General features: G+C 37.7%; 1 protein-coding gene across 18 annotated transcripts in view; it reads right to left on the bottom strand.

Moving 5' to 3' along the window:
• Nucleotides 1–326: 326 nt before the first annotated feature.
• RAPGEF2 (Rap guanine nucleotide exchange factor 2) overlaps nt 327–21,316 on the bottom strand; it is a 253,188-nt gene continuing 232,198 nt past the window's right edge. For 7 of the 18 annotated variants that reach the window (XM_031010191.3, XM_055384776.2, XM_055384786.2 and 4 more), the window contains 13 exons: nt 21,072–21,312; nt 18,465–18,848; nt 17,267–17,478; nt 17,053–17,176; nt 16,398–16,421; nt 15,129–15,352; nt 13,463–13,672; nt 10,191–10,343; nt 9,302–9,424; nt 7,569–7,794; nt 6,428–6,987; nt 4,324–4,629; nt 327–2,367 (listed from right to left, as the gene is read on the bottom strand). In XM_031010191.3, the coding sequence (XP_030866051.1) occupies nt 2,342–2,367; nt 4,324–4,629; nt 6,428–6,987; nt 7,569–7,794; nt 9,302–9,424; nt 10,191–10,343; nt 13,463–13,672; nt 15,129–15,352; nt 16,398–16,421; nt 17,053–17,176; nt 17,267–17,478; nt 18,465–18,848; nt 21,072–21,312 (2,813 nt within the window). In that variant the 3' untranslated portion in view covers nt 327–2,341. The remainder of the gene's footprint in view (nt 2,368–4,323; nt 4,630–6,427; nt 6,988–7,568; nt 7,795–9,301; nt 9,425–10,190; nt 10,344–13,462; nt 13,673–15,128; nt 15,353–16,397; nt 16,422–17,052; nt 17,177–17,266; nt 17,479–18,464; nt 18,849–21,071; nt 21,313–21,316) is intronic. The other 11 variants (XM_031010193.3, XM_055384782.2, XM_063705624.1 and 8 more) reach the window with 5 other exon arrangements.

Raw genomic sequence — 21,316 nt, 5'->3', positions numbered from 1 at the left:
TACTGGGAACCAAAATATTACGTACCATAAAGATTGTTGGAAACGGTTGAGAAGAGACAAATGTTATGCAAATATATTGTGACAGCATCTTCATTTTCAAGAAACACTGAATTCTGAACATGGTTTGGTTGGTGCTAACGTTAATGATATTAATTGCTTTGGATCAACAGAGATCTGCCTAAAATAAATAGGCTATTGGGCAGTTTCCAATAACCATGAGGCTAAATCTCTCCAGCCGAAGGACTTGCTTCTGCAGGAGACGAAAGGCTTCTATTCCACTTTAATAATAAAAAGCATGCATGATTCATTAAGAATATAGGCAAGGCTTTATGTTATATTTATTTATTTTCCAGCTTGTACAAACTGGATGTAGAAGCATAAACATAGTACATTTCTACCATCTTCAACAAAAATATAACCAATATGTACAATTATTGTATTAAAAATACAAAAGGGATACAGACTCCACCAATGTCTTTCTAAAAGACATACAGGTACAAGTAGTATCAAAAGTATGAGGAAATCACCAGTTAATTGTACATTCTGCACTTGACATCACAGAGCGAACTGAGATTAGCAGTCCTATGTTCTACAATTACTTAATGCTTAGATAACATTTGTGCAACTTGTGGTAGAGCTAGATTTCTGTCTTTCTATATGCACATGAGGTCCATAGCCTATATAATAAAACTGGCAAATAATGCATATTACATGTAAAATTACAAATGCATAATTGACAATGTAATAAGCAAGTAGACAAATGCCATGATACAGAAGAGAATTATTAAATAAAGCACTGACATTGTTTGATACAGTGAAAAAACACTGCAATTCCACTTTTAAAATTTGAAGCTATTTACGTTTATCTACTGATCAATATGATCAGCTGAATTTAATGGAAAAAAAATCCAAGACCAGCAGTTCCTCACATTTGAGTACTACTCAGATTGGCAGCCTTCACTTTTCCGGAGTCTGTGCAAAACAACACAAAAATAGAGTGGAGGGGTCATTTCAGTCATTATAGGGTTAATAGCAGCTGTGAGCAGATGGTTGCTACACTTAGGCCTTCTCTATATGCAGCGTCCATAAAGCCACTTGGAGGTTAGTCTTTGGTGACTAACCTGCCTTGCAAAGGCTGGCATGTCTAACCAGGTTTTTGATCTTTTATCACGTTTAAAGGCTTGTTTATTCCCTAATGCCAATTCAATAAAGGGAGGCTGTCTTGAAAGAGCAGTATAAACAGCTGGCATTAGCTCCAACATCCCAAGCTGCTTTCACTGCAATGCTATCCAGTTATAAATGTTTCTCTTAAAAAAAAAAAAAAAAAAAAAAACAAAAAACAAAACCTACACCTCTAAATTAACAAAAATCAAAGAAATATAACTTAAAAATGGGGTTTGCCATCCATCTCAATGGAGCAGGACACATCCGCCAATGACACCATCCTGCCTCCATAAGGCTCAGACAGGACACAAGGGTCCTAGTTCCCTCCCCTGGCCATGTGCAAACAGTTTTACAGAAGAACCCCACCCACTGGGGAAGGAGCAGATGAGGTGTCTTGGTATTAATTGGCTAACATTTCATACTTCCAGGATAGGGCACTTCGCGGGTGAGACCAGAAGGACATGGGAAGCCAGGGTCACAAGCCAGGTCTTCCTGTCTTCTTGGTGTGGCCACACCCTGTCCGGCATATTTGGTTTTTCAGAAACCAGGCTGGCAACCCTACTTAAGGTTTAAAATAATACTGTAATCATTAAATGGATATACATTTACTCTCTCAACAAAATCTTTAAACTCATTTTTTTTTTTAAAGGAGGACATTGTAAACAAGTGGACAAGCACTGTACTCAAAGGATTTCATTGTTTTTCTTTGTCTTCCTTGGTGGGTTAAAGGCCCCAAGTAGTTCAATGGCTAGCTTTTCTCATTATCCCAATGAGATCAAGTGCTAGGACTGGATTGAAATCTAAAAGGAAGATTAAAAAAAATCCTTCCAGGCATTGAGAAGTGCAGCCAGAGTGAATCATCTTGTTGTGATGATCTTGGAATTTGGAATGATACTGTGTGATGTGGCAGGCAGCAACAGTGGGAGCTCGAAGATTGCTGCACTGTGCATTTCAAGCAACAAAGTCTGAAAAGTGCCAGGGCAATTTCTTCACAGTATTTCACATGCAAAGGGGAAAGGAAGAAGGGGAGAAGAAGCCCCATGCTGCTTTTAAGGCAGGGAAGGAGGCAAACTGGTCCACCGTCCTCAGAATGTGAGTTCCAAGGCTCCAATGCTTGGGACGTCTTCTTGTGCTCTCCTTTCAGGTGGCTCGCTCTGCTTCCAGAAAAGTCTGTGCCTCAAACAGCAGAAACTTGTTCATCTTCTGCAAATACAGCAGGGAAGAAAAAGAAATCAATGAGCAAGCAAGTAACTTCTTGTGCTATAGAGAACATATTCACTGATGTGCTAAATAAAACTATCATAGTTATTCTTTTTAGTATAGCTCACTTAGAATCCTTGTCTTTTTTTCCTAAACAATGATGAACAACAAAAAGGTTAAAATGTATGCAATACATATCTTTACATATATACACACACACAATATTAAAAAGATATGCATTATATATTTTTCTTCAGAAAGTTAATAAATTCATTTTAAAAAGTTGTAAAATAGCATGTGCCATTTAAAAAAAATATACGATCAGATACACATAAAAAGTCTAGGATATATAACAACATTTTAATAGTGGCTATCTGCAAGTGACAGGATTTTAAGTAATTTTCATTTGTAATGTTTTTCTATTTATTTAATTTAATTTAACTTTTTTGAGACAGAGTGTGGGTTTGCCATCCACAGTGCAGTGTTCTCGGCTCACTGCAACCTCCGCCTCCCGGGCTCAAGCGATTCTCCTGCCTCGGCCTCCCAATCTCCCAGTCATGTGTTGCTTTTTTCTATGATTGTGTAATCAAACATGTTAAACTGAAAACTTTAAAGAGGATGGGAGGACATGATCTCCTTCCTCATTCTCAATTCAGCATGGTCAGATAGATTTGTAGAAAGAACGCACAAAGAGTTACAGAGAATGTGGGTTCCTTCCTTCCTTCCCTTTCTCCCTCCCCTTCTCTCTCTCTTTCTTTTAGAGACCGGGTCTTGCTCTGCTATCTAGGCTATGGTGCAGTGGCACAATCATGGGTCACCACAGCCCTGAACTCCTGGGCTCAAGTGATCCTTCCACTTCAGCCTCCATAGTAGCTAGGACTATTGGCACATGCCACCACGCCTGGGTCATTTGAAAAATATTTTTATGGAGACAGGTCTCACTATGTTGCCCAGGCTTGTCTCGAACTCCTGGCCTCAAGCAATCCTCCCACCTCAGCCTCCCAAAGTGCTGGGATTACAGGCATGAGCCATCAGGCTGGCTGATAATGTATCTTTCTTTATCAGACTTTCATTTCCAAATGAGTCCCAATTCATTAAAAGTGCAAATATAATGTTTCCACAGAAAACTTTAACCATCCACCTTTGAGAATCCTAGATGCTTCTAAAATTCTTGATAACAGCACAAACTTGTGAGATTTTCATTTTCTTTTTCTTTTTTTGAGACAGAGTCTCACTCTGTCACCCAGGCTGGAGTGCAGTGACATGTTGTTGGCTCACTGCAACCTCTGCCTTCCGGGCTCAAGTGGTTCTCCTGCCTCAGCCTCCCAAGCAGCTGGGATTACAGGTGCCTGCCACCATACCTGGCTAATTTTTGTATTTTTAGTAGAGACAGGGTTTCACTACTTTGGCCAGGCTGGTCTCAAACTCCTGAGCTCAAGTAATCTGCCCTCCTCGGCCTCCCAAAGTGCTGGGATTACAGGTGTAAGCCATCGCACCTGGCCTATTCTTTTTCTTAAAATAGGGTCACAGAAGTACTTCAATTTTAATGAGATTAGAAAAGAAATCAAGTCATATAAGCATTGTATTTTAAGTGACTCTCCATAATCTTTGGCATTTTTTAAGCCATTTAGGGAAACACACATACACAGACACACAGAAAGCAGTCAAATTTTAGTGAGAATTAGAAAAGAAATCCAGTTATATACACACTGTATTTTAAGTGACTCCCTCCATAATCTTTGGCATTTTTAAAGCCATTTAAGGAAATACACACACACACACAAAAGAAAGCAGTCAACAGCCGTAACCCTAAATTTGGAAGTCTGAATGTAGTGTACTTTGTGTAGTGTATGGTTAGACATAGCTGACTGCAGTGTTAAGAGAACAGAATTGCCTTGGGAAGCAGCATAAGTGAACACATCTAACTTGGAGGTTTTAGGAATATTTATGTGCATATACCATCCTCCTCGGTGGAAAACCCTTGGGACTGATAGGGGGCGAGGCGCGGGTCGGACTCGTTCGGTTTATGCCACTGAGGTTTGTTCACAGGCCTGCTGCTGGTGGGATGCCCATGTGGCTGCTGTACGGATGAAGGCCCAGCTGTGTCGGAGGATCGTGCGACCATCCGTGATCTCTGAAGGGCCACGTTGTAGTCCGGCGGTTTCCTGGCTGGATGGGAGTGCCCTTCTGGAAAGTCAGTAATGGGAATTCCAATGTAGCCGGGAGGGGTGGGCGGGGGCTCTCGATACCTGCCCTCCTTTCGCGCTAGAGTAGAAACAATGCACCAGCATTAAAAACTAGTTCATGCCACACAAGTTTATTAAAAATATAAAAATAATTACTAAAACAGCATCCACAGTGTAGCAGCAGATGTGCATTTGTGTGGTATCGGTTAGAGGTGCGGTGTGAGGCAGGCCAGGGAATGCAGGTTAACTAAACCAAATTTCACAATGATGTTATCTTTGTGTGGTGAAATAATTAGTGAGAGAAGCTGCTAGTCCATCTAAGTACTTTTATCTTTAAATGGGCTGCTTGTCCATTTAAAATGGTCTGTAACTATAAAATAGTAAGATTAAAACCTAACCCCTGGATTTATTGGAAAGACTGAAGCACAGGAAGAACCTAAGTACACAGCACTATGCCTAGGATCTGTTTGTGCTTGGTACAAGTTCCCTTTTTCCTCTCTGCCTGCCGGATCTGCCCTCTTTCTGGGCATTTATCTTTACCAGGCAGAGAAGCAATTCTACATCACTCTCGGGTCTCAAGACTTCACTTACAGAAACAGTGAATTAAAATAAATTTGGAAAAGTCGCACAAAGGATACCAATTTAAAAACTCTAAAACTATTACTATAAGGTGTCTATTTTTCTTAAAATCCCTTTATTGATGCTCATGACCTAGAATATGAAACCCGTATAGGCCAGTAAAACTAGTTTCATTTTCTTGAACTTTTAAAACTCAATTGTTAGGAACTAAAAATCATTCTTCCTTCCTTTGCAATAAAAATTCTGAGTATTAGTTGTAAGCACTTGAAAAAGTCCAACCTAAGAATATTTATTGTTTTCTCCTTATTCATTGTGAAACGATATTAAACTTGAAATGTACCCATGACTATTTACATGGCTAAATAACTACAATTTTCCTACTAATAAAAGTAATGTCTGTAATGATTATACTCCAGAATTTCTCACTCTACAACCTATCATCTGTTCCTACACTTCGTCTATATAGATGTTAATTGTGCCATAGAAAATACATCTCAACAGGACTGAGGGAGCATGAGAGCCTCTTCTAACAGGAACAGCAGCAGCAATAGCTTTCATGTACTTAGTGAATCTACTATCTGGGCACTGTTCTAAATACTTTGCATAAATTTCCTTGAATCCTCACACTAACTCCATTAAGTAGAAATTATTAAGCTCATTTTACAGATGAGGAAACAGGCACTGTTTTGTATTTTACCCAATGTCACAAAACTAATAAAGTGGCAAAACAGGGATTCAATCCCCAGTCCACCTGACTCCTAAACCCGTGCTCTTGGTCATTACACTATTAGTACCTCTCCCTCCTTGTACAGTGTGCACAAAGAATTGCTTATCAACAATGTGCGTGCAGAATAAAAATCAATGGAAGACTTTTAAGTATACAAAGTGTATAGTTCTAAATACAATCAAGAGAACAAAATAGAAGAATAAAAGATATAAAAGAGTTTCAATTAAAGAAAAATTTCTCCTCTATGAATAATAGGAATCCATCCTGATTTTCAGGTTAAGAGAAAAAAATTAGACTAGATAATATTCACAATGACAATCTACTCATCCTGATAGCTAAGATATTGAATATTTTGTTATATAGGAACAGATCTGTAGATACCTGACCACAAAACCTGGGCTCTTAACCACTACTGATTTCAAAGACCTTAACACACCACTAATTTGGAAGTCCTATATAGCAATGGAGAAAATGAGGAAAAGAACCAACAAACACATAATTTTACTATTGTAATAAGTTACATTAAAGACATGATCCAGACATGACAAAGTCCCCCAATTTTAAAACTTACCAATGAGCCCCTTTGTAGTACTTGATGCCACAGCTATGTGGGCAGGCATGGGGACAGGCTTGGTTTCTTCCGTAGTCACAGACGTTAGGCTACTGCTTTCGGCTTCAATGGAAACGTCCTTTCCACCCCTCCGCTTTATTGTGCCTGTGTCACCTTCTGAGTCTTCTCCCCAGTAACCTGTGGAAGACGCCCAGCTTGCTCGGGACTGGGCTTGTTCAAGGCTCTCTCTACTTTGATTTTGCCTGTTATACTTTGTGCTATGATCAGAAAACATAATTTGGTCCATATGGCTGCTTGATGCCCATAAACCTGCAGGATCCCCTGAATAATCAAAGTGAGTATGCCCGAATGGAAGAGTCTCCCAGCTTCTCTGGTGCTGGATCGTCTGTATATTATCATGGGAGCCACTTGAGCATGACGTCCAGCTCCCACGGCCACTGTCAGCAGCATCAAGTGACGCGCGATCCCCCTGATCCTGGGAAAGTTCCTCTGTGCTTGGAGAAGAAATTACTGTAGCTGTAGCATATAAGCCTCGGCCCTCGGACATTGGTGCATAGGACCTAAGTGGTTAAAAGAAATGGAAAAGGAAAAAAAAAAAAAACAAGATTGATAACTAATTCACCTATGATAAAACCAAAATACCCTTTTTCCTAGAAAGGTAGCTTGCTTTCATCCCAGAAACAGGATAAAAGTAGCACTGAATTGCCTTATATTGGCCAGTTCTGCCATGTCTAGCCTTCTGACTTTATCATTACTATAAAACAGGCATGCGGGAAAAGAACGCAACGTGCCATTAAAAAAAAAAAAATTCCCCGACAACATTAAGGGTGGCTCAATATAATTTGATTATTTCAGGAAGGCAGCTCATACAAAAGAACTGGGATGGATCCTACAGTCACCCTCTGCCTTCAGCACAGAACAATTGTGTTCCAATGAAGAATAAACTTAACTAAAAAAGCAATCTGCTTAACAAAAATAACATGATACTTAGTGTAGAAATTGTGAAAGTCAGAACTGGGATGGGAGAAAAATTCTTAGGCATTATGTAAAATAAATAAAAACAAACACTGGAAGAAAAGACTCATTATTAAAACAGAGATGGAAGGATGAATTCAAAAGAACATTAAAAAGAGCCACCTACCCCAAGCTATACTGATCAGGTTCAATCATGGTCCGCCTCTCCATCCTGCCCATCCCTAGGTTTGTTTCCACGATGCTGACAGAATGCCTCTGGCGCCTCTCATCGTGCAGTGAGACTGGCACCGAGTCAAAAGACGAATTGCTAACAATACTGGATCGTGAAGAAATTTCACTGTGACCAGAATCTGAAAAATTATCCACAGTACCACTGGGAGCCAAAGTATAGCCTGCACGAGAAATACAACCGTATTAATTAGACTCTCTAGGTTTATAACATCAAAGGGAAGTCTACCAAATAGAAGCAAAAATAAAATGCAGGCATAGATATCTCTATAGAAGTGGGGAGAAAAACCCCATTTCACTTGTAGAGACCACATGACTAAGAGACAAATGTTTTATTCTAATGAACCTTAAGCTGTTTAATCGAAGTTCAGAGAGGAAAAAAGAAAGTATCCTACAAGCTAGGAAAAGATGCAGAAAAGGCACCACTCAACTATTCTTAGCTCCTTTACCTATATAATTACACTATTAGTCTACAGAAAAGAAACCATGAAGAATAACGGATCAGATTTTAAAGTATGTTTTTTTTCAAAATGCAAAGCCACTGATCTTGTTTTCAACAGTTTTCAATTTTTAGAACTTGTATGGCATAGACTAATTCAACTGGAAATACCTGTATCCTACCTACAATTTTAAGTAAACATATAAACAAAAAGAATAAGAAATAAGACCTGAAGATGTCTTTGAATTTTTGCCATTTGGTTTTTCAATATTAATATTGGTTGAACCACATAAAAGCCAATCGTTTTGAAGGAGTTAAAGCGCACTTTTCACAAGATCATTACTATAGAATATCTAAACAGATGTCCACTTCTTGGCCTGAAAGGACCCTTAACTCTCTTTTGCTACTAAAAATAATTTTGAAAGTCACAATGGAAGGGGCCTATCTTGATTTTTTTGTTTTTGAGACGGAGTCTCCCTCTGTCACCCAAGCTGGAGTGCAGTGGCAGGATCTTGGCTCACTGAAAACTCCACCTCCTGGCTTCAAGCGATTCTCCTGCCTCAGCCTCCCGAGTAGCTGGGATTACAGGCATGTGCCACCATGTCTGGCTAATTTTTTTTTTTTGTATTTTTACTAGAGACAGGGGTTTCACCATGTTGGCCAAGCTAGTCTCGAACTCCTGGCCTCAGGTAATCAGCCTGTCTTGGCCTCCCAAAGTGCTGGGATTACAGGCGTAAGCCACTGCACCCGGCCCTATCTTGACATTTTTAATGAAAACAATCCAAATCTTCTTTCTCAATATTCATTTTTTCTTGTCTACATTACTAGGGATCTCATGTTACTTAAATATTGATTTTATCTTATATGCAATGCAAATTTCTTCAATGCCACTTACCTAAGAAAAATTAAAATCTAGAGCATCTAAATGTTGCCAGTTTAAGTATGTTCTTTCAGCATATTGGTAATTCCTGATTTATTTTTTAAAGGCTGCACAGGTCTTGATAAGATTTAATGTGTTCATTTATAAAATGTCTTTTTATAAAACCACACTGCAAGTTCTGACAGATAAGATTTAAAGCCCTCCCTGAACAGTCTGCTAAAAAAAAAAAAAGTTTCAGAAAAATAAATCACTCAGATGGAGCACTTGACATTTGGAGGAATTCTCCCATTTTCATTAACTAATGAGATGATTCCTCTCTTTCCCACCCCATTTTTGGTTCTATAAACCCCACCTATCCCATAGGTCCGTGGTGCATTGTTATTCTTGTTACTGTTCTCACTTCCAAGAGAAGAGGAGGAACTGGTTAAGTCCAACTGCCCGGAGCCAAAAGATCTCAGCTGATTGCCACTGCCACCTAACAACAGGATGAGAAAAGAATTGAGATGCATCCATGTAACAAGGACAGGAGAGACTGATACCCATACAAAATGCACAGATGTCTGAAATATCTACCAAGTAAAGCAATACCTGTTGAGTCAGTGAAATTTAACAATGTATTAAGCCCTTTTGGCCTTCCTTTAGGGAAAACTACGTCCTAGCCATTTATTATTGGCTTACACTTTAGTTAAAAGGGTAGGAGGAGCACGTAGCCTGAAGAGTTATGCAGCAGAAAATTACCTACTCTTTTAATATGAGAATGTATCAACATAAGGAGGCGACTGAGTATCTAAAATATAGTCTCTAAAAATAAAACAAGGTAGCAACCAAAAAGGTAATCAAGACCTGTGTTAATACAATGAAAAAATAAATCAGGAAGATATTAGTTTTTCATGTTTTCAAAGCCCTCTTCTCTGTACTAATGTCACATAACCAAATTTAGTTAGAACAAATTGTAATATAAAAAATTCTTTGTATATTTATCTGAATAAAAAGTAAATGTATTTTTAAAAGGCTTCTTAGAGTTATAAATTTAATACTATTTATTTTAAGTATAACATTTTTAAAAACCACCATTCTTCCAAATTTATAAACTGAGGGAAAAAAAATCCATTGGGCATTGCAAATGAGCTCATCTTAAATGACTATAATGTTAGGAATTATGTAATACATTACTCTGGAATTTATTATAGCCAAAATGTATAGGTTTCAATACAAGAAAACAAAAAGTAATTTAATTCTACCTTTCCTTGGAGAACTCTGTGGAGAAGTAGGAGGAGAAGAAAGCTGCGAAGATGCATTTGATATTGTATCTTCAGCCTGTTTCTTGTGACGTTCCAAACTTCCTTCTTCAGACAAAGAAAGAATTTTTTTTAAAGCTTGTGGAGAGTTTATGCCTATAATGGAAAAAAAAACCTTAAATATGTATTTTCAAGTCTGAAAATAAACACCATTTATGAATAAAAAACTTTTTTGTGTTAAGATTTAATATCATTACAGTGAGGTTCAACCTATTTACAATCTAAATGTTCTTTGTACTCTTCAAGGTCCACACAGTAAGTACCTACAGAAGTCTTGAGATACCCGTAGTTTGGTTTCAGACTGTTATCTGCCACAGTACCAGAAATATATTGCTTTTGATATTTTACGTTAGATTCTAAACTTTGAAGTAGTCACCATCTTTATTCAACAATATGTTAGGCAACAATGAAGAAAAAATGGACAATTTGGAAACACTGAATTTAGGATGGAAGTGGCACAGCTAGACATGTTTATTATTAGAAACCAAATTTGAGTTGGAAACTGTTTTGTATCCTTGGAAAGGGGTAGCTCAAGGGAAGTGAGAATAAAGGGAGAAGAGTACAGAGTCAAGAGCTAAGAGGAGCTAACCAGGAAAGTGAATGAAAGCACTCTAAGGAATTCCATGCAGTTAATACTTGATCAAGTAAACAGATCAAAGAGAAGGGCAGAAGAGACCATGAAAGTGCTGTGTCACAAAACCTTGGAGGAAGGTTTCAGAAGAAGGAAGTGAGCCAGCACCACGTGTAGGATCCAACAGGATGAGAGTGGAGGAAAAATTATTCTATATGTCAATGTAAGATGATTTCCCTCCTCAAAATTATTTTTCATAAATGAGGAAGTTACACTGAAATATTTTACAAAGCCTCTCATATTATTATGAGGCACTCTCAATTTTATTTTGAACAACAAAGAGATATTTGGGAAGGCACTACAGCCTGAAACTACCTCAAATTAGTGTTAGTAAAATTTAACAAAGATTTAATCCTTCATTTCACTTCATGTAAGCAGTTTGATGTTGTTTTAATACAATCTTTTTTAAAAAAACCTTTTAAAGCAATAGTTTGATTACATGTAGAAATCATATACACAGGAAATAAAGCTAATTGAATGGGTAGTTTTGATCTGGAAAACATTTCCAAGGTCAGCATCATACACAGATTCAAAAAGTACTATCTTTCAAACCATGTTGGATGGATGTGAAGATATTATGCCTGAGAAAGCTGTGTGAGATACTTCAAAAGTGGTGCTAGTGATGACAAAGACACCAATGTTAAAGATGTAGAAAGTATATAGAACAAAACTATTTCATGGACTGGAGTGGGGGGAACACCTGTAGTGTCTCTAAATTAGTATTTTATATACTGTGACTTTAAATGTGTATGTTAAACTAAATAAATATAAGACAACATATGATATTTCATCCACATTTCTAAAGTTCATAAATGGAACTAAAGACATTTTGAGAGCTATGGCTTCAGAAACATGGGGGATAGAGCTTTATACTCAGACACATCTACATTATATTAAATATGGCTAATAGGCATTTTTAGCTAAAGTGAAGACTGATAATCTTCCATATGAGAAGTTCTGCATAAAGACGATACAGACTGCAGGGGATTCAGGAATGCATGCATATTCAAAACGTAATATATAAAGAAACACATAATTCAATGTGTTTGTGATGAGAGGATCAACACAAATATTTGAAAGGAGAAATGTACCCAGGAAAGGCATTCTTTTCTTATTCTCTCCCCATATCAATAAAGAGGACACTTGCTGATCAGATGGAATGAGGTGAAGATCCAGAGTATGTGAGGGGTCTACGAAATGACTCTCACCAAAGCCATACAGATGGGCTGTAACTGTGCAGGGACTTAGCTATCAACACCCAATTTTATCTAAGTAAACTCTTTGCTATCTATCTCTCTATATCTTTATCTATCTATCTATCTATCTATCTATCTATCTATCTATCTATCTATCTATCTATCGACAGAGTCTTGCTCTGTCGCCCAGGCTGGCGTGCAATGATGCAATCCCGGCTTATTACAATTTCCACCCCCCAGGTTGAAGCGATTCTTGTGCCTCAGCTTCCCAGGTAGCTAGGACTGCAGGCATGCGCCATCACGCCAGGCTAAGTTTTGTATTTTTCGTAAAGACGGGGTTTTCCCATGTTGGGCAAGCTGGTCTCCAACTCCTGGCCTCGAGTGATTCACCCGTCTCAGCCTCCTGAAGTGCTGGGATTACAGGCATGAGACACTGCACCCAGCCTACTATCCCTTTATTTTTAATAATTTGTTTTTTATTAACTGTTTCATTCACATATACGTAGAAAAAAAAGAAGCTGTACATTTTATGAAAAATTATTGTGTTGTACCACTTCCACAAAGGGGCTAAACTACAGATGTTTTTCTTTTTCTTTTTTTTTTTTGAGACAGAGTCTCGCTCTTTCGCCCAGGCTGGAGTGCAGCGGTGCGATCTCGGCTCACTGCAAGCTCCCCCTCCCGGGTTCACGCCATTCTCCTGCCTCGGCCTCCCGAGTAGCTGGGACTACAGGCGCCCGCCACCACGCCCGGCTAATTTTTTCTATTTTTAGTAGAGACAGGGTTTCACCGTGTTAGCCAGGATGGTCTGGATCTCCTGACCTCGTGATCTGCCCGCCTCAGCCTCCCAAAGTGCTGGGATTACAGGCGTGAGCCACCGTGCCTGGCTGATGTTTTTCTTTTAGTAGGAAAGATGAAGTGTAATTTAGCTCCTTCATATTCAGGAGTTAGTTGTTTTATTTTTCCCTCTAAGTTATAGAATCAGTGAGTCAACAAATAAGAATTTACCTTCAGACAATTCATTTAACTTAAAAATACTCTGCTTAAATCCCAGCAGTTCGTTGGTTGTAAAGCAACCAGTTTAAATAATGTAAATGAACAAAGCATCTTCTGCGCTTAGCAAAAATTAAATTAATAGACACATAACTTCTCTATTAACACCCTGTCATAGCAAATTAGCATGACTAAACAAGATATTACTTATAAAAACAACCCCTTCCATTGGCAAAGTCAGGTTTAACTTGCTGAGTGTTCGTGTTTTATTAGGAGCTAATAATTACAGAGAAACTCAAATATATTAGACAAAGTTATCCACGACAAATATTTTTTTCCTAATTTGCAAACCATGACAGTGAATGGCACCAAAAAAAGAAATGAATGTAATCACTTACCAAAAGGTGGGAGATCCTTTACGGGCACTTTCTTCCGTGAAGGATAAAGGGACACGGCGGGAACCTGCAGTCCCTGGTTGATTTTATGTGCTGGTGGTGGCTGCTGCTGGGGCTGTGGCAGGGACTGAGCTTTCTGTTGTGACCCTGCCCTTGGAGCTACTGGAGAGGTCTCGGATTTGACAGGCTTTTTGTCACCAGGATTCTTAGGCACTGATAATTGTTTGGGTTTGAAAATAGAACAAAGAATTTTAGATGCTAGTAGGTATGTAGAAGATAATTCTAGAACTGTGTGAGCATTTTCTGCAGTTAGAATACTAAATTAATGCACACCTTTCTTCCTGTTGCCTTTATGAAGCACAGAAAATGGATGGGGGACCCTAGTTACAGAAAATATTAGATATGTGGCAGGACAAAGGTATCTACTTTATGAAGTCAGCAATCTCAAAAGATGACTATACTATTAAACACACCATTAAAAATATAGAAAAATGTGGGTAGTTCAATATGTTATATCCATGTATATGAAAGAAACAAATACGTGATAAAAGCTACAACAGAAAAGTCATCAGGCACTATTTTTCTAAAACGGTGTCCCAAATTGTTTGACACGTATGTGCTAAGTTTTTATTTAATAAATGCTGTCAACTGCAATCTATTTATTACCACATTCCTAGGAGGTAGAATTATCTATGCAAGCAAACAGTAGCCAATAATGCTTCAGTATTATACTGAGTATATATTTTGTGGTAGATAAATGGCAAAGCAATTTAGGACAATAAAATGTTGTATATGTAGCATTTTAATATTAAAAACTCAATGACATATGTATGCTTCCTCCCTTTTACACGCCTGGAAACTAAGGATTAGGGAGGTCAAGTAACTGCCTAAGGCTGCAGCTAGTAAGAGGAGACAAACAGGATTTGAACTCAGACCACTCTGACTCCAGAGGACAAGCTCTTCACCATGACACAGTGCTTCTACAGCATCCTGGGTAAATCTAATAATCCAAATCTTCTCAAATCACCTATCTAAATTAAATCCTACAGAAGACATCTTCAAACCTGCCCATAAAAGACACAGGTGTGTACTGAATGGAAAATGCCTTTGTCTTGTAAGTCAAGATGCAGATTTAGAAAAAAAAAAACTGCCCCATTTATAGATTAACCAGATTTTTAAAGGCTATTGTGGTTTACTGTGGAGCAGAATCATTGCTCTAACTAACTGGTAGCTGAACTTGTTGTTCGGTGTTGTCTGGGCTAGTGGTTAAAAGGCAGCCAGCACACCCAATTTTATGCCCTGACTCCCCTCAGGTTGCCCATACTTTGGGGGTAGCTTTGTGAGAACATAAGACATGTAAATGGGAGCCATATCTATATATGCGTCTGTTGCATGTGTACTGGTTGTGTCCAGGTGAAACTAAAGCAATGGGTTGCCTTAGATGTGGACAGTATCATCTTCCACATACTAACCCAGTTGACATGATGGCCTGGCCGTGCACAGTGCTACCCAGTATTAAATATTAGCATTCAAGGAAAAGACTAGTATATCTCAGGATTGCTAGCTCCCCCTCTGCACTAAGCCTTATTTTGTCACTGCCCATACCATTGCACAGGAAACAAATCTGCATCCTAGCCAAAGTCTGCAGCCACTTTAAGGAAAAACTCACATGTGTTGGTTGCTGGCTCACACTGCAGAGATAATGTCTGAAGACTCTCCTCGTCCATTTCTAGCTCCAAATTGGAAAGGTACTGCTTCACTTTTCGAGCCATTTGGGCATCTTCATAAAGCTTTTTGGCATTGAGAAAGGAACTACGACGTACCCGCTTTTTATGACCACCTGTCTGAGCAACATCTAGCACTGTTGCATTTGTACTACCCTGGCTGAGAGACCTGGAAGATGAAAAGGTAGATATGCAGCTCACTCTAGCATGGGAGTACTTTATCTATTTAAAATGTGCCAAGACTGATATTAATATTCTATGTTCAAAAGGTCACATGCCTCATTCCACTGAGTAAACTGTTACACAGGAATACAGAATAATACAGATTTTAAAAATTTAAAGAAAATTACACATAATATACATATAAAAATTTATGTTTGGCACCTGTTCAGTTCCAACTAGGAAATTCTACTTTTCACTCTATAGAGCATTTAAGGCAGTTCTCCCACAGGTGCCAGAAAACAATAATTACATGTAAAAGCTCATGCAAGAATACACAGCTATAATCATTAAGGTTTGCAACACTAAAATTACTTCTCCTAAAGAGGATATTATACATAAATTTAAATAAAATTAGCTACAATGTTCAAAATTGTCTTCTTATGCCTTGAGTTGAATGTGGTGAGTTTTTAAAGTAATACGGTCAATCTGTTAATAAAACAATCATGCAAATGTAAACATATATGTATGGAAACCATTGAGCACATGAATTGTTAAGAATTATTTTTAAAAAGGATTGGTTTATACAGAATGAAAATAGTAGTTAGTTGAGCTGTAAAAAATTTGGGTTTAACACCTGGGGGCACCTATTTTATATTAAATATATTTATTTCTCACATATCTGTGAAATATTTTAATTGCACAATTTTTCCTTCTAATATCCTTCCTCCCCTCCCCCTACTTTGAGCTTTCTGCATTTCGAGACACACCAATTATATGAAAATAAAATTCTTCTAAGAGCTCAGAAAAACTGGCCTGTAGTTCCCCAGAACAATCATCAATCATTTCACAGCTCTCATGGATCATGACTTCAAAAGCAAAAGCCCCAACAGATTAAACTTGAAGTCAGTTTGCCATCTGAAATTCTGCTACAGCAAGAGGGTTAAGGAAAAAAATGCAAAAATGCAAAGCATCAGAAAATATAGCAGGTAAGAAAACAATGCAATGAGCAGAATAAGAACTGTGTGTGGGTATGCAAGGTCTCCACCACTTACCCCAAACTCCGCCATTTCTTCTTCCTGTAAGTGAGAGCCATGGAGATTGAAGCATGGGTGTAGAAAGAGAGACAGAAAGATCACAAGCTCAGAAAGAAAGGACTAGACTTCTGGATAAGCAGTTCTAGAAGCCCACAAACATTAAACTGCATAATCACCTCACACACGCAACTTTACTAGAAATATTTTTCTGGCTTAAAAGACACATACATTTAAATTTTTTGTTCTAGAATTAAGACTGACTTTTCTCTCTTTCACTGAATTAATCACTTTTTACTACACTGCTAGCTAAATTTGTTGTGTGGATATTGAGACAAGACTATTTGGGGTATTTACATATTTTAGTGCATACTACTAGCTATGAGTTTTAGCTCTTCAAGTCAGTGTTCTGAGAAATAAGAAACACATAATTGTGTCTATTACATTGAAAATGTCTGAAAGACAAACTGTTTTTACTGACAGCCGAAAGAACACTTTATACAGAATAAGACATTTATTCCAAATTAGAGCTCACAGGTGATTCTCAGCACATCCTACTATAATTTCTGCCGTACTACAAATATAAATACTCAAACTTTTAAAAAATCATTTATTGGGAAGCTCTAAATTTAACCTTCTCTACTCTCACACGTGCCACTGAAGATGACATACTCACCGAGTCCTGAACATGAGGGCAGGGTCCATGTTCACTGAAGCCATTCGGCCAACGTGACGAATTTCTTTTGCAATCATCCTTAGCTTCTCAAAATTGACCAGCCCGTCTACTTTTGAGTCATTTCCTGAAATTGACAGAGGAGAAAAAGGAAATCACATGGCATTTATTCTGTGCTTCTTCAAGCAAAGATGGAAACCCTCTGCCTTATGTTTACCTTCGTGAAGGAAGGTGAGATCCTTTTTGATAACTGGGAATAGAGGGATTATGGGAGGTTGTAGATTTTGACTATTGAGAACATTACGATATTTTGCCATGTTTCTGGAAGGATCAAACAGGTCTTGGAGATCTTGAAATAGTTTTTCGTATTTATTGGGAAGTTTCTCCCAGGTCGTTCGCAGTCTTGCCACTGGTGCCAGGTTTAGGCCACTGAGAGGAGAAAAAGAAACATGGTATAACAACTAAAGTAAAATAGTGTACACATTATTTATTGACATATAACATCTCTATGTTTATGCTTTATATGCATAACAATTTACAGAAGGCTGCATAAGAAACTGTTCATGATAATTCTGGGGAATGAGATGGCACAGGGAAGTAGGGTCAGGGTCAAGCCAAGGCGTTTTACTCTTCTCTTCCGTATAGACCTACCTTATCTGTTTACTATCAGTAAAACCACCTGAATATAAGTATTGATGCTTTGTTTCCATACACAGCAGTATGTACACATAGCAGTGCTTAGCCCATAGCGGCCATTTGATAAAACCGACTGAGCAAATATCCTCTAGTAATAAAATAAAATAAAATAAAATAAAATAAAATAAAATAAAATAAAAGTTATGATAGTAATGAGAGTATGACTAAACTCCCAGACAGAGAAAATGACTAATTTAATAATCACCCTCAACATCAATATAACTAATTGTTTCCATTTTTTTTTCTTCTAACCTCAATCTAAGCTCTTAAAAAAAGGGAAGAAAATTAACATTTCCCGGCCATCTGCTTTGTGCTATTTGATGGAACTCCACACACATTACACCATTAATCTTGTTGATAACTCTTTGGGGTATTGTTATTTCCACAGAAAAATAAACTGATATTGAGAAAAGTTGAAACAAACTTAAAAAAAAAGTGGGGGATATAGATTTTCTGAGCTCCAAATCAGAACTTCAGATGCTACCAAAATGTTTCCTGCTTAATGGCTTCTTCAAATCTCTTCAGGTTGGCACAGCTGTTTTTTTGATATGAGAGATTTTAAATTAAGGATTAAGGTTAGGATTCAGAGAAAAAGAATTGTCTCTTATGAGTCAATTAAAACCTATAGCATTTATACTAATTATATGATGTTCCTGGACTGATACATATTTTAAATCTGTGAACTGAACTGAATCTTAAGAAAAAATGTGCTCTCTTACCTGATGATTGCAAACATTGAGTTAAAATTCTTGCATTCCCTACAGTGCAGTGCTATCTTGATGAAATGCTTAATGATCTTCATCCTCTTCAGCTGGTTTGTTTCTCTGAGAATTTCAGATGCTACCCAAAATGTTTCCTGGTTAATGACTTCTTCAAATCTCTTCAGGTTGGCACAGCTGGTTTTTGATCTGAGTTTAAATAAATCATCTATATATTCAGTAGGTTCAATGTTGCGAAAGAGTTCAAAATTTCGCATAGAGAGCTGTGTGGCAACTTCCACAGTGCTGAGCTGAAGGAGGGAAATTTGACTCTCTCTCAACAACTCCTGAGCATCTTCATCTGAACAAAGAGTTTCTGTTTCCATGTTGTTTTTCAGATAATACCTATGAAAAACAGAAACATATCAGAGTCAAAGCCTAAGCAGCAATCTCATGATATTCCTTGAAAGAATAATGCTACTTTTTATGGAAAGTTTGAGAGAGCACTGATTTGAATTACGGAAGATTTCTTTTTAACCAAGACAGACAGCACAGCTGCTATCTCAGTTACCTGGTCATAGAACTGTCTATCCAGAAGTAGGTGGTAGAAACAAACAAATCACATGGAATTTCACTTGCACTAGTTGCACTTTCTATCCTTTCTTTTCCTGATTTCTGAAGTATTTTACCCTTTTTGTTAAAAATAACAGAAAATAGCCACATTTTTAGTTTAAAAAGGGACTACGCCCTAAGGCAGGAAGCAGGAAAGATTAGTCATCTAGTCATCAAGTACATCATCACTCTTATTTTCCTTATTTTCTTATTTTCCTTATTTTCTTATTTTCTTATCAATAATCTGTTATTATTGATGGGCCCAAATTTTAACAATCCAGGTTGACTTATTTATTCAAATACCTAAGAAACCCTAAGCTACTTCCCTCTATTTGATCCTATGAATAGAACAATCCTCCAACAGGTTAACTTTAAAAAATCCGGATTTTCATAAAAACTCTACAGGTAAGTGTATAGTAGGTATTATACTTATTTGTCAGAATAGGAAACAGGCTCCTAAAGGTTGACAAGTTAATGCCGGTGCCAAAATGGGAACACAGGGCTGGAGCCCCTTTTCCTTTTAGGCAATTTGTTGAAAATAGCATTAAGATGTTTGTTGCGCACACACGTGTGTGTGTGTGTGTGTGTGTGTGTGTGGTGTGGTGATGGTATTTTTTGTTTTGTTTTTGTTTTTTAGACACATGCTTTCTCTGTGAAAATTCCATAAATTGTGTGTGTGTGTGTGTGTGTGTGTGTGTGTGTGTGTGGTGATGGTGGTGGTATTTTTTGTTTTGTTTTTGTTTTTTAGACACATGCTTTCTCTGTGAAAATTCCATAAACGACAAAACAGAATGAGCATAGTAGGGGCCCTGCTAAAATTTTTTTTGTGTATTTCACCAAGGCAAACACATATAACAGAAAATATATACTTTGCGCCCTTGACTTTCACAGATTTAACATTCTCCATTTTGATTACTCATGAAGCCCATGACATACCCATCTATAATTTTCTTCAATAATGAATGTGAATCATGAATCTATAGCTCAGTGGAGCTCTGTAAAACTCTATCGTGGTTCCAGGTATATCAGTGTGCATTGAAATGATAATTGGAAAAAACAGAGCTACTAAAACAAAACTATTTGCTAGTGTTTGAAAACAAAAGTGAAGAGGAATAAGAAAGTTATAGCTGATGGCAAGAAAATCAAAGGTTTCAATGAATTATATCCTGGTTTAAATCTATAACATGAAAAAGTCAAATACAGTGAAACACTCCGTAAGTTAAAAATAGAAAAAATATGATTTATGGAACTACTTAATTTTCAGTGTAGAAACCAGCTGTTATGAGAACCAAAGCAACTATTTTCTTTTTCAACTTGCACTTATTGTGACTTGAAGATAAAGTTACATATACCTAACAGTGAAAATATCATTGAAGAAAATGATAATATCAGACACAACATTTTCTTGCAAGTAACGTGTGATATAAGCACTTCTGCAGCAAAGGACTAAGCTCTGTAGCAAGTAAAGTTTGGTTTCAGTGTTAAGAAGTGTATTTCATAGCATAATGTACAATAACAGGCAGAAGTGGCCAACCACATTGTCACAGATGTCTCCGCCTAAACTAAGGAAGCTCCTAGAAAAGTTGGGTATGCAGGAGCAAATGACACTAGAATATGATTAGAAAATGTGTTTGTGAACGTACATATACAAAGGGAAGACAGCACCAGGGTTTAACCCCGTGACTTTACATCAAGCATACTCTACCCTTCCAAACCAGGACCCTACGGCAAGCATGAGAAGTTACAGCACGCATTTTGGAAGTCAGTAACAACCTTCAGGTCACAGTGCCCTTGAACAAGTTCCTAAGAGATCCTTGTTAGGGTCAGTAGTCGACTGTGTGCATTTGCTTTCATACAGTAATTCTTGGTGAAAGGAAAAAAAAACAACAACAACTACTTTTTAATCGCAGGGACACTTACTCATTTAAAAAACACTTTGAAAATTGCTCATCTCTTAGACTTTGATGTGGGTTCGAAGAGGGGATAAAGAAATCCAGTAAGGTAGATAATATATACCTTCCACTCAGTTGTATTCTGTCCGCAAGTTTGGAAAGCTGATCTGGAAGTCTTCTTTGTTTGATTACTCCCTCAGGTGTGACAGAGACCTCACATAGTGAATATTGATCCGGGGTGGCAGTAACAGCAAACTCCCTGATAGCCTGAATGACCACTTCCTTTGCTGTAGTGTCCTTACTGATCATGATGTAGCGGCTTTGCTGATCAGCCTTAAAAACCCTTAGCACTTGATCTGGCAAGTCTGG

This window comes from Gorilla gorilla, chromosome 3, assembly GCF_029281585.2.
Source record: "Gorilla gorilla gorilla isolate KB3781 chromosome 3, NHGRI_mGorGor1-v2.1_pri, whole genome shotgun sequence".
NCBI lineage: Eukaryota > Metazoa > Chordata > Mammalia > Primates > Hominidae > Gorilla > Gorilla gorilla.
This window is presented reverse-complemented; position numbering and strand designations above follow the sequence as displayed.